The 11,997-nt window shown below is 41.8% G+C and overlaps 1 protein-coding gene across 1 annotated transcript; it reads left to right on the forward strand.

The window, feature by feature from the left end:
* The first annotated feature begins 2,535 nt into the window (after positions 1 to 2,535).
* On the forward strand, positions 2,536 to 11,355 carry LOC118750387 (uncharacterized protein K02A2.6-like). Its single transcript, XM_036485106.1, has 3 exons — positions 2,536 to 2,620; positions 10,333 to 10,502; positions 10,573 to 11,355. Exons 1-3 carry the CDS (start codon positions 2,536 to 2,538, stop codon positions 11,353 to 11,355), a joined length of 1,038 nt encoding a protein of 345 aa, XP_036340999.1.
* The last annotated feature ends 642 nt before the right edge of the window (positions 11,356 to 11,997 follow it).

The following is an 11,997-nucleotide window of genomic DNA, read 5'->3' on the forward strand; positions in this document are numbered from 1 at the left end:
TGAAGAGCCTTGTAGTTGGAGGAGTGAGCAAGTCATTTCATTCTTTGGCCTTCGCTGTCAAGTTGGGGAAAGTGGCAGGTGCAACAGCCAAAACTAAGACACTATTCGGAACATTTCTCATTGATATCGGTATTAGTATCACATTTGGTACATACCAACTTTAAACATATACACGAACAGTTTATCAAGTATTAATATGGTATATATTTTTTTTAGTAAACAATTTTTTAAGCACAAACATTTTGTAACGCCTTCGAAAAAAACAACAATTGCACAAAATCCGTGCACAAAGTCATGAACCAACTAACGTTCGTTCGTTGCACAAAGTATATGGGTATGTGGGAATGAAACGATACGAGTAAATAGGAATGAAACGATACGAGTAAATACAAGTACATACTCGATACTTTTCGTTCGATACCAAGTAATTTTGGCATCGTCACTTTTGAACCAATTACTGAGTAGGTCTCGAAAACAAAGTACCCGTATCGAAACCCGATACCAAGTTAAATTTTGCTCCGAAATTTTTTAGGTATACGTTTATACCTAATATGAATCGCCCTGTGCTTTTTGGCAACTAAATTGCCAGCGAAAAGCGCGAGAAGGCGCCAAAGTCGACATAATGCAAAGTATATGCGATCCGATTGCTTCACCAAAGTCGAGTGTTTGCAACGTTTAGGCTATCTGCACACTTGTCGTCCAATCATAGTTGCGTTATCTTCTCGCCCTGAAATTTTGAGCCGAGCACATGCATTTCAAAGGAGATCTGCACAGTTGTCGTTATCGGCTAGTTATCGGCATATCGCAGAAGATGCAAAAACGGATAAGTACGGCATTGTCGTTTGCTAATCGTTGTGCACGCATTGTTTGTTTACATTTTATGTGGAAAACATAGTGAAAAAGTTAATATTTGCATTAAAATTGCACAAAAAAGTGGATAATTGCATTAAAATTCAATAAATGTGAATGTTTTAACTATAACATATGATGAAATTGTAAAAAGTCTCTGTGTGCATGCACAAAACACATTTCAGGAAAAGAAAATAACTGATATTATTGAAAAATTATGTCTTGAATTGTTGAAGCACAGTCTATATTTTAAAAATTGCAGGTTTTTGTAAATATTTCGCGAAAATATCAACCAGAACAACAGAAAATACCTGCTCCAAGTGAATTTTTAGACGCCAAATGAATTGAAATTTCACGACCGAGTGTGCGAAAGTGTAGTCGTCGTGTAATCGTTGCATCATGATTGTGACGATGAAGAAACTATGATTGGACGACCAATATGCAGAAAGCCTTACACGGCCAATTGGTCGCGTGGTAGTGTGAAGTGGATGAATATTCAGTACAGACGTTTCAACGAGATTTAAAAATCACTGAGTAACTCTCTTATTCTTCGCTGAAAACGTTAGCGCTAGGGCAGGCACCTTGTCGTTGGTGCGGGGGCCTAGCCGAATCGCCGACCATTCCCTTTCTGGTCTGGGGCTTCGTTGACGCGCTCGCCGCTTCTGTGCTGCCCTTTTTCTAGACTGGGGCTGCCGGCGAACGGTGACCAAGGACAGGGAGTGTTGCAACACCGTGCCTATTGGACGGTTTGCAGCGAGGAGGGTATAAACCGGCTGTATTATAACGGCCCCTCTTCGACACCGCATCGAGGAGTAACGATGGCCTTGCCGCGACATGGGGCGCTGGCGTGGCGGACTGGATGCGATCCCCTTCAATTTCATTGACTGCTGAGCTCGCCTCGCCGAGCAGGCAGTCGTACGAACAAGATGAATACAACTAAACAAAAAACAACAAAAACAACAACAACAACACAAATATAAAAGCTAGCACGGAAACGGCGACAACGACAGCTACAACAGCAGCTACAGCTACACCTGCAACTATCGCTACAACAGTAGCAACAGCGTCAACAGCAACTACAGCAGCACCTGCTGCGAAAACAGAAACAACAGCACTAAAAACAGCAACGGCCACGCACGGCAGTAACATGCTGGGCTGAGGTAAGGGCGTTAGGCGCAGGGGCAGCTTCCTTAAGAGCCTAACCGAGGAAGACCAGTCCAGAGAAGAAGAGAAGCCAAGTACCAGCAGGGGCGGCGTGGATCGGCCCAGCATAGTTCGGAAGACCTCAAGGGAGCAGAAGAATTAATCCCAAAGAACAGCCATCGCTCTGCAAGCAGGCATCGGACTGAGGGTCGGGGCCGCTCCAGGAGTCGTGACCGCTCAGAGAGTAGATGCTGGTCCAGTGGCCGGCGTCGCACTTAGAGCAGGCGTTGCTCCAGCAGCAGGCACCGTTCTAGCAGTAGGCACCGCAGGTCACCCAGTCAGACCTTCTCAGCGTCGCATGAGTCAGTGTGGCAGGTACAGGAGATCATGAAACGCAGCCGTAGGTGCAGACCTCCTCCACTACTCCCCTCCGGTCAACCGGGTGCCCTTGACGACCACCATCGAGCTGGGCTGGGTGGGTCGGGAGTCAAGTGGTATTTTCGGTACCTTCAGTAGGAGATATCGTCGAATTAAGCCCGCACTATGGCGGAGGTACGGCAAGAGGTGGAGCGTGAGGAACGTGAGCGCGAAGAGCGCAAGCGCAGAGGCGACAGAGCTGCAACCGCTGGTAAGCAGCAGAGTAGCAACAGAGGTGAACTACCCGCGCTTGCTGAAAAGCAGAGAAGCGGGCAACAGCAACAGAGACCAGCGCCTGCTGCAAAGCAGAGAGGCGCGCAACAGCAACAAAGACCCCCGCCTGCTGAAAAGCAGAGAAGCGGGAAACATCAGCAGAGACTCGCGCCCGCCAAATGGCGGAGAAGCGGGGAAACCAAAGGTACCCTTACAGCAACTTCCACAGGTCCAGCAAAACGAACCAGCCTACAGGTTACACCACCGGAGCTACCGTCCCCCAAACGGCAGCGGGGGCCTACACCCCCTCAGACAGAGTCTGGGGCCTGTATTGGTCTTCGGGCCAAGGTCGGTCTCAGGAAGGAACCACTCAGCAGCCCAGCTATTCTGATGCTCTTAAAAGCATCCGGGTGGCTGTGCTGCCCTGTGATTACCCTGCAGCTGCCCTATGCCCTGAGGACCTAACCAGACTCCAGGATGCAATTATGGATGAAGTCCTGAAAGGGTGGAAGCACCCTCTGGTGTTCTGTGGAGTGTACTTCGGGTCAGGCATGCTGCTTGTGGACTGCAAGGATGAGCGGACTGCAGCCTGGCTCGCGGAAAAGGCGCCGGTTATTGAGGGGTGGGAGGGACCCGGGCTATGCACCAAAAGAGGAGAGGACATCGCCCCGGTGCATACCATCTCGGCGTTCCTCCCTAGATGCGCCGAGAAATCGGCTGAGTATGTGCTGGGGCTCATCCAGGCCCATAACGAGGGTGTCCACACGGCTGCGTGGAAGGTGGTGTCGTGCGGCGCCGAAAACAACGGTCTCAGGCTCAAACTGGGCATCGACGAGGAGTCGTGCGTCTGTATTAAGAGCGCCGGATTTAATGTTAACTTCCGGTACCGCTACGTCACAGTGAGGCCGTGGCGTCAAAAGCCGACAGGCACCAAGCAGTCAGAGTCGCAAGACATGTGTATTGACGCGGCAACTGACTCTACTACTGCCCAAGCGACCGAGTCGACCACGGCCCCACCAGACACCAGCTTACGGAACCGGCACAGATACCAGTCAACCAGCTAACAGAACCGGCCCAGGCACCAGCTCCTGTGAGTTACAGGCCAAGTGCCCCTGACTATTTGCGCACTACACAAGAGCTCCTAGCGGATATTGGCAGGCTCGAACTCGATAGAGGAAACGAGGGGGCGCGCAGCTCTTGGATATCGACGACGAGCCCCAATTATGAAGTCACCAGCAGTAGAAGTAGCCCAGGTCAACCTGCATCACGCGATGGCCGCCGCGGCGGTCATTGCGAGCAGATTTTCCACGGAGGACCTGGGTATACTACTTATACAGCAACCGCGGACCTACAGGGGCCAGGTGAGGGGCCTCAACCACAATAACAATAAGGTAATTTGGGACATCTCCTGCGAGAGGCCCAGAGCGTGTGTATTGTTGAAGAATAATATTAAATATTTTTGCATTACAGAGTTTCTTACACAGAATTTAGAATTCTGCCGCAGGAACCGACTTCCTGCAATTCTAGGCTGCGATGCAAACGCCCACAACATGGAGTGGGGCAGGTCGGACACCAACCGCAGGGGTAAGTGCTTTTTAGAATATATTATTAGCGAAGACCTGAGCATTCACAATGTTGGTAATGAACCAACGTTCATTACTAGGGTCAAACAGGAAGTTCTTGACATCACTCTCAGCAACAGACTAACCAGTCCTCTGATCTTCAGTGGAGGGTCTCATCTGAGCCCGCACTGTCAGATCACAGGATTATCCGGCTTGCACTGGAAGCTGTTTGTCAGACAGGTTACCCCAAGAGAAACTCCAGGAAAACAGACTGGCCCAAATACGAAGAGGTACTTAGACTGAACCTACTCACGATAAAGGTACAACAATGAAAAGTAAATTGTATGGCGTTAGAAGACAGGGTTAATAGGCTGAACGGCACTATTTTAGATGCCTTTACGTCCATCTGTCCCGTGTCTAGGCCTACGGGGAAGGCTCAGCCTCCCTGGTGGTCACGGGAACTCACGGTTCTTAAGAAAGAGGTGCGAAGACCTTTCAATAGGGCAAAGCGCACCGGGAACTGGGAGGAATACTCAATCAGTCTTACAAAGTACAATAAGGAGATTAGAAAGGCCAAGTGTAGCAGCTTCAGGACCTTTTGTGAGAACATCGCATCCACTCCTGCAGCTGCTAGGCTTCATAAAGCTTTGACAAGGGACAACACAGGCACTAGATTGGCTATTAGGCTACCTAATGGGACTTTTTCAGGTACTAAACAGGAAAGGGCACTCGCCCTGCTGTCGGCCCACTTCCCGGACGCCATTCCCACCGCCCGGGGATGTGATGTTTCGTGCGTTCATGCCATCCCCACCGGACTCCTTCGAGCGGTACAAGACCCCTGGGGTGGATGGCATATGTCCGGTGTTGCTGGAGCAGGGAGGGGAGCTCATACTTCCACATCTTGTGGATATTATGAGGGACAGTCTACCACTGGCCCACATTCCCAAGGTGTGGCAGAGGACCAGGATTATGTTTATCCCGAAGGCAGGTAAAAGAGATTACTCTCTTGCCAAGTCATTCAGGCCGATAAGTGTCGCGTCCTTTATGTTAAGACAATGGAGAAAATTGTTGATCATGAAATCAGTTTTAATTTAAACTATGTTCCCATTAACGTAATTTAGAGGTCAATCTTAGTTTACGCATAAATTAAGTACAAACTAAGTAATTTCGCCTTGTAAAGTCTCTCAGTAAATTAAGTTGAAAGTACGTAGTTTATCTTAAACCAAGAACCAAATCACGAACAAATCAGTGTCGGCTTTAATTTTATCGATAATAATCGAAAAAAGTATTGTCCCATAACTGATATGTCATTGTGTTTGGACGTTTTTGTTTTTAATAATCGCGCGTGGTAGTTTGTAAAATATTTCCAGAAGCTTTCTCTTTTGATCACTCATCTAAAATCTAAAAAATTACCACAAACAACTCAGAATATAAAAATATACGCAATTACTCACATTCGCGATCTCTTTTGGTTAAATAAACGATAACACAGGGTTGCTACAAAGCTGTCAAGACAAATAAAAAATCGCGTGTATGAACGCACTTAATTTAGTGAGGTATTTTAAACGAAACTAAGGGCCGGTTACTCAATGTCTGGTTAACACTAATCTCCGGTTAAACATAGTTATTGACGTTACCGACTCTCTGTTGTATGCATGGAGTCGAAGACGTCGATAACGATGTTTAACCGCAGATTAGTGTTAACCAGACATTGAAAAACCGGCCCTAAGTATTTTATGTTGGTAATGTGAATATAGTTTTAGATCCACGGACACTGCTCTGTATACCATAACGGAGGAAATACAAGAATTCATAAGAATTGCACTAATGAATTATGTTACATGAAATATATTAACGCAGTAGTGTCATATTACAAGAAATTATTAACACTCCAACTATAACATGAACCAAAAATACAAGATCACGTAAGAACGCGACGTTGTATTTGTAACTGGTTTTGAGAAAAAAGTTTGCGAAAGCGGGTTCGTCAGCTGAGCGTTTGTTTACATCACAAGCACCACTATTTTACACTTTTATTCAAGTAAAGAAGAGTTAATTCAACATGACAACACATTTTAAAGCATTTTGTTGCATCATTTTACCTAAATTGTGCGTTTAAAGTGGCTGACAATAATTTTGGCTAATTTTGGTTTTCGTTGTTTTCTTTGCTTTGTTTACTTTTCGCTCGTTTTCCAGTGAAACAAGATGGCGTAGAACCCGCTAAAAAAATCGACTTTTTTCGCTCTCTTGTTCTTACGTGATCTTGTGTCTTTCGTTCATGCAACTATAAGGTGGTTCATAACCAGGGATGCCGTTTCAGTCTAAATAGATCCAATTGGATACATTTTTAGACGAATTTTACCGATCAGTATAAATGTGGATACTTTTTTAAATAGGCCAAAATTTTATATTTTCTATAGTTTTTTTCGTTGAAAACTCGATTTTCATTAAAGATATTGGAAAGCATTACGTTTTCTAGCATTTAATTTTTTGTGAACGAAGCAATAAACATGAAGAGATCTCACCAAAATAAGTATAAGTGCAATTGTTTTCATTAGCTAAAAAGTATGCTTTAAGCAAGAGCTTAATATATATATAAAGCAAATATATACTCTTTCTGTAGTAATATCTTACATATCACATATTTTCATTTGTTAATTTAAAAAGAAAGCAGATCAGATTAAAATACTTTTTTAAAAAACTAAATTTGATTTATTTAAGAAAATTTGTGGAAATTTTACTGAAATACACTCTAAAAAAAATTTGTTTATTGCGCATATTAAGAGAGGTAACCAGTTTCCTGTTTTAATGTGTGCAAATTTGCACACCGTGTAATAAAACTAAACATTTACCTTGTTTATGTGGCATCAAACGCGGTATCGAATTAACTCGTGTCAGCGTAGCTCGCTTGAAATGCAAGTGTTTATATGCAATACAAGAAATGAGTCGATCGAACACACTTTCAAACAGAGTTTATCCCGATGCAACCCCGTTAATACATGTGTCAATTCTTGACAATAATGAACATTGAAAAATAATAATTAAAGACTCAAACCGCCTTGCAAAAATTATACTAGCTATTAATTTTATAACAAAGCTTAGCTTAAGTGTAATTTCAAGAACTATTTAAATGGTTTACTTTATACAGAGTTGCATGAAACAACCGTGTGGACAAATTCCGTGTTTATATGCACTCTTAAAACGATTCAACAACTCTTAACTCGCATTCAAAATGTAATTTATGGTGGCACGATTCGATTGATGGTGCCAATTCGATTAGATAATGGCCCGTAGTTATAGTCAAAATAAAGTCGACTGTAAAGTTAAAAGCAGCTTTTTGACATAACTTTCAATGAGATATCTGTCAAAAAACCTGCTTTTAACTTTAGAGTCGACTTTATTTTGACTATAACTACGGGCCAATGTGTTTACATGTGTGTGTCCACATAACATGGTTTGACTTAGAACGAATTGAAGCATCATATAAACGTGGTAATTGCCTGTTTTCTTTTACATACCAATTTTGTCGCGAAGAGCAAAATTACATATTAAAAGTTTAAAATAGAGTAAATGTGACCCCTAATATATATTATTAGTAGGAAATGTATTTTTAATTTGAATTTTTTTGCAATTTTAAATATTTTATATGTATATTTATGTATATATTTTAAAGATCTCGAGTTCAAAATCAAATCCTGAACATCTTATACGTATATTTATACAGATTCTTGTTGAAAAATAGATACATTTCAGTAGTAGTTTTACATGCTCTTTTTAGTGTGTACAGGTACAAATGTAACACATGAATTACTATTTATTATACTTGCAAAATACTTATGCTCAAAAAATGTAATTTATAAATTGAAATTACAAATGTTTGATTTCATGAAAGTTAAAAATATATATACATGTATTCCAAGTCCTTAGGATGGGTTAATTATGTCTTTTTCTTGAAAATTTTTGGTTTTATTACAATTTATGAGATGTATACGTAAAAAAGAAAACTGGATATATTTGGATACATTTTTGGCTTGGTCAGTGATACATTTTCTTGAGACGGCGCGGCGACACTGTTCATAACATGTAAAACTGGCTACACACGACAAACATATGCGCGCACATGTGCGCCAACATGCTCGCTGTCGTTTGCCACAGACGGTGAGCGGCTCATATGTGATTTTGTCGTGGCAGCGTAAAGTGATTAGCAAAGACGGGGATGATACAATTGCAATGCCTTTAAGTTAGCTTCTTTTTATGTATTTGTTACTTAAATTTATTTATATTTTACTTGTATGTATGTACATCCATATACTTATAGTAACTTACCCTCATTTATCAAATATTCAATTGACGCACATGGCTTGGATGCATTTATCCGCCGATGTGCACACTTCAAGATTCAACACAAAATGAGGTTGTTGTTTTTGTTTCCAACGCGATGCTCGCAAACCACGCTACAAACGACAAACATGCACCGCAAGCCGAGCATGTGCGCGCATATGTTCGTCGTGTGTAGCCACTGTAAAGAATATCTTAGGCACTTCCGGCCAGGATAGACACCTGAGCAGATTAATAAAATTTAGCGCACCTAAAACTACGGTACTTTATTGGCTTATTACTGGTGTCAGAGGCGGACATTTGAGTATCACCGGAAAATAGGCTGCCTCCCGAGCTCGATTGCAGTAATCTGGCAAAAGACTGGCCAACATGGAAGAGCACATTTTGCATGCACATGCATGCAAATGAAAAACTAAAAGAAAGCGAGGATGTCAAAATTGCGACATTCTTATGGCTGGTGGGACCGAAGGCGGTTGAAATTTACAACACCCTGTTCCCAAATGATGGGTCAACAGAGCAGGTGCTTGGTATGGGCAGATCTGCGGATACTGACGGTGATGGTACTGGCGGTGAGAGTGCACGTTCACTAGCATATGTGCTCAACGCCTTTGACGAGTACTGCATTCAAAAAAAAAACGTGGCTATGGAATCGTTTAAATACAACACGATTACCCAAAAATAAAAACAACCGTTTTCTGAGTTCGAAACGGAGTTGCGTACCCAAATTCGCTATTGCGAATTCAACAGTAGCTGTGGTCAATCCTATAATGACCGCATGTTACGGGACCGAATCATTCTGGGTGTATACGACAAAACACTGCAGCTTAAATTGCTCGACGGGAAGGATGAGCCGCTGTCTCAAATAATTCAAAAATGCAATGTGTACAAAACTGCAAATGCCTTTTGGACCAAGGAGTTTCGAGATCCGTCAATGCAATCACCCGTTTTTGCTACAACTGTGGGCAACAATTTTCGCTCGGACATCTAAATGTGTGCAAAGGCAAAGACGTAGTATGCAGAGGCTGTGACAAAAAAGGTCATTTTGTAAAAATGTGTCGAGTTAAAAAAAGCCAGCAGCCATCACAATTCCCGGATAAGAAAACATCAAGCAGCGGACAGAAGACAAACTCCGGATCGTACAACAAACAAAATGGACAGGTGCACTCAGTGGGAGATTATTATAACTGGAACGAAGAAGGTAAACCTAACTGTAAAATAGAATCAATAAGTGGATCATTAGATTATACTCATATTTATAGAATAAATACGAATAATAACGGCCTAGTGAGAAGCAAGTGGACTAAGACAGAGTATATGTGACCTGGTCTACGGAAAGGGGGCTTAGGTGTCAAAAAATCAATTTTCACTTTTTGGTTGATTCGGATGGAAGATGAGATGCTTTTTCACGTGGTGAAAAGCAGAAAATCCTAACTTGCTTAGAAGTGTACTAAAAATGTAGAAACAGAAACAGTAAACGTCACTTCTTCAGTGGTACTTTTTTATATGTTCCACACTAGCAACTTACACGATGAACTATAATAATATTCCGACCAACAACAACACTTACTGCACCAACAACAACACTTACTGGACGTCTGGCGCGGAGAACAATTAACGAGATAATGAGAAACTGACGAAACGAGTTGCTTACTTTTAACAGCTTTTTCACAGAAAACTAGTTTTCGCACGTAAGCTCCCTTTTCGTAGACCAGGTCACATATACAGAATATGCCGATTACGTTTAAAGTAGACTCCGGATCCGATGTGAATTGCATTCCTATCAATTACCTTTCTTAACTTAAAATTAAAGTTAACAATAAATTTGACGACTATCCAATATATGATTACCGTAACAATAAAATTAACAATATTGGTACAGTAATACTGAATTGCGTTGATCCTGATTTGAATACTGAACAAAAGACAGACTTTGTTGTTGTGGATGACACACATGCTCCAATTCTAGGGTTAGAAACTAACGTAATTTTTCAGATAATAAAACGTATCGATATTAATACAATAAATGCTAGAATGACACCTTTACCAAAAGATAGGGATGACTTCATCAAGCAACACATTTAGTGGTTTAGGTAAATTTCCAGGGACTGTTTCAATAGCATTGGAAGATGGGGCTACTCCTTGTTTGCACTATAAAAAGAGAATTAAATTGAGTATGTTAGAGCGGTTCAGCCGTAAGATTGAAGAGATGGTGGGTAATAAAGTTATATCGCCAGTAAATTATCCTACAGACTGGGTGCATAATGTACAGCTGGTAGAAAAGAAAAACGATATTCGAGTTTGTCCGGATCCAAAACCATTAAATAAGTGCATAAAACGTGAACATTTTCTGATTCCAACCTTCGACGACATTACCAGTCAATTAGCTAACAAGTATATATTTACTGTACTCGATCTTAGTAGTGGGTTTTGGCAAATGGAATTGGACGAGCCAAGTTCGAACTTAACGACATTTATGACACCGTTTGGCCACTATAAATTCAATCGCGTGCCCTTTGGTTTAAATTGCGCACCCGAAATGTTTCAAAGAGAAATGGTCAAACATTTCGGCGATATCCCCGGGGTCATAATTTATTTTGATGACATGGCAATTGAGGCAGAGGACTTAGAACAGCATGACGAGACTCCCGCAAAAGTTATTGCACGAGCAGTCGAAAAAGGCATAAAATTAAATCCAGATAAAATTCAATATCGTCAAACGGAAATGAAATTCATGGGATGTATAGTTTCAAAAGGTACCATCAAACCGCATAGTAAATATTGTGAAGCAATTCGCGGACTTAAGAAACCAAAGAATAAAAGCGATGTCATGTGATTTTTAGGTATGCTTAAATTTTTAGCAGCATATATCCCTTGCTTATCAAAACAATCGACAAAGTTACGTGAATTAACACATAACGATGTCCAGTTTCAGTGGACTGATGCTCATGAATATGAGTTTCAGAAACTCATCAGTATTATTACATCTGGGCCTGTGTTAGCTTTATACGACAAGAAAGGGCCTATTGTTATTCAAACGGACGCTTCAAAAGATGATCTAGGTTGTGTGTTACTTCAAGAAGGTCACCCTGTGGCTGAGTAAATCAGAGCAGAAATGGCCTCAAATAGAGGAGTTACTGGCTATAGTATTTTCCTGTATTAAGTTCCATTATTATCTTTACGGTTGTGAATTTTTAGTGCAAAGTGATCACAAACCGCTAGAATCACTTTTGAAGAAAGAGATCGATGAGGTGACGCCCAGGTTACAGGCCATGTTCATGTTCTTGCTTAAGTATCCAAAAATGGTGGTAATTTATACTCCGGGTAAGCAAATGTTGGTGGCTGACTGTCTTTCTAGTGCAGCACTACGCGAGACTGCTGAAACCGACGAACTAAAGGGTGTTATTCACACCCTGACGAGAAAAGTTTGTATGTCAAAATACAATTACGATATATACTGCAAGCATATAGATGCAGA

The sequence above is a fragment of the Rhagoletis pomonella genome, unplaced genomic scaffold (genome assembly GCF_013731165.1).
Source record: "Rhagoletis pomonella isolate Grant_MI unplaced genomic scaffold, Rhpom_1.0 Rhpom_scaffold_00217, whole genome shotgun sequence".
NCBI lineage: Eukaryota > Metazoa > Arthropoda > Insecta > Diptera > Tephritidae > Rhagoletis > Rhagoletis pomonella.

Coding starts and splice junctions, on each gene's coding strand:
- LOC118750387 (XM_036485106.1), top strand. CDS start 2,536: ATGGCGGAGGTACGGCAAGAGGTGGAGCGTGAGGAACGTGAGCGCGAA. Junction 2,621..10,332: donor CGACAGAGCTGCAACCGCTG/GTAAGCAGCAGA, acceptor TTAAAATTAAAG/TTAACAATAAATTTGACGAC. Junction 10,503..10,572: donor TTCTAGGGTTAGAAACTAAC/GTAATTTTTCAG, acceptor CTTTACCAAAAG/ATAGGGATGACTTCATCAAG.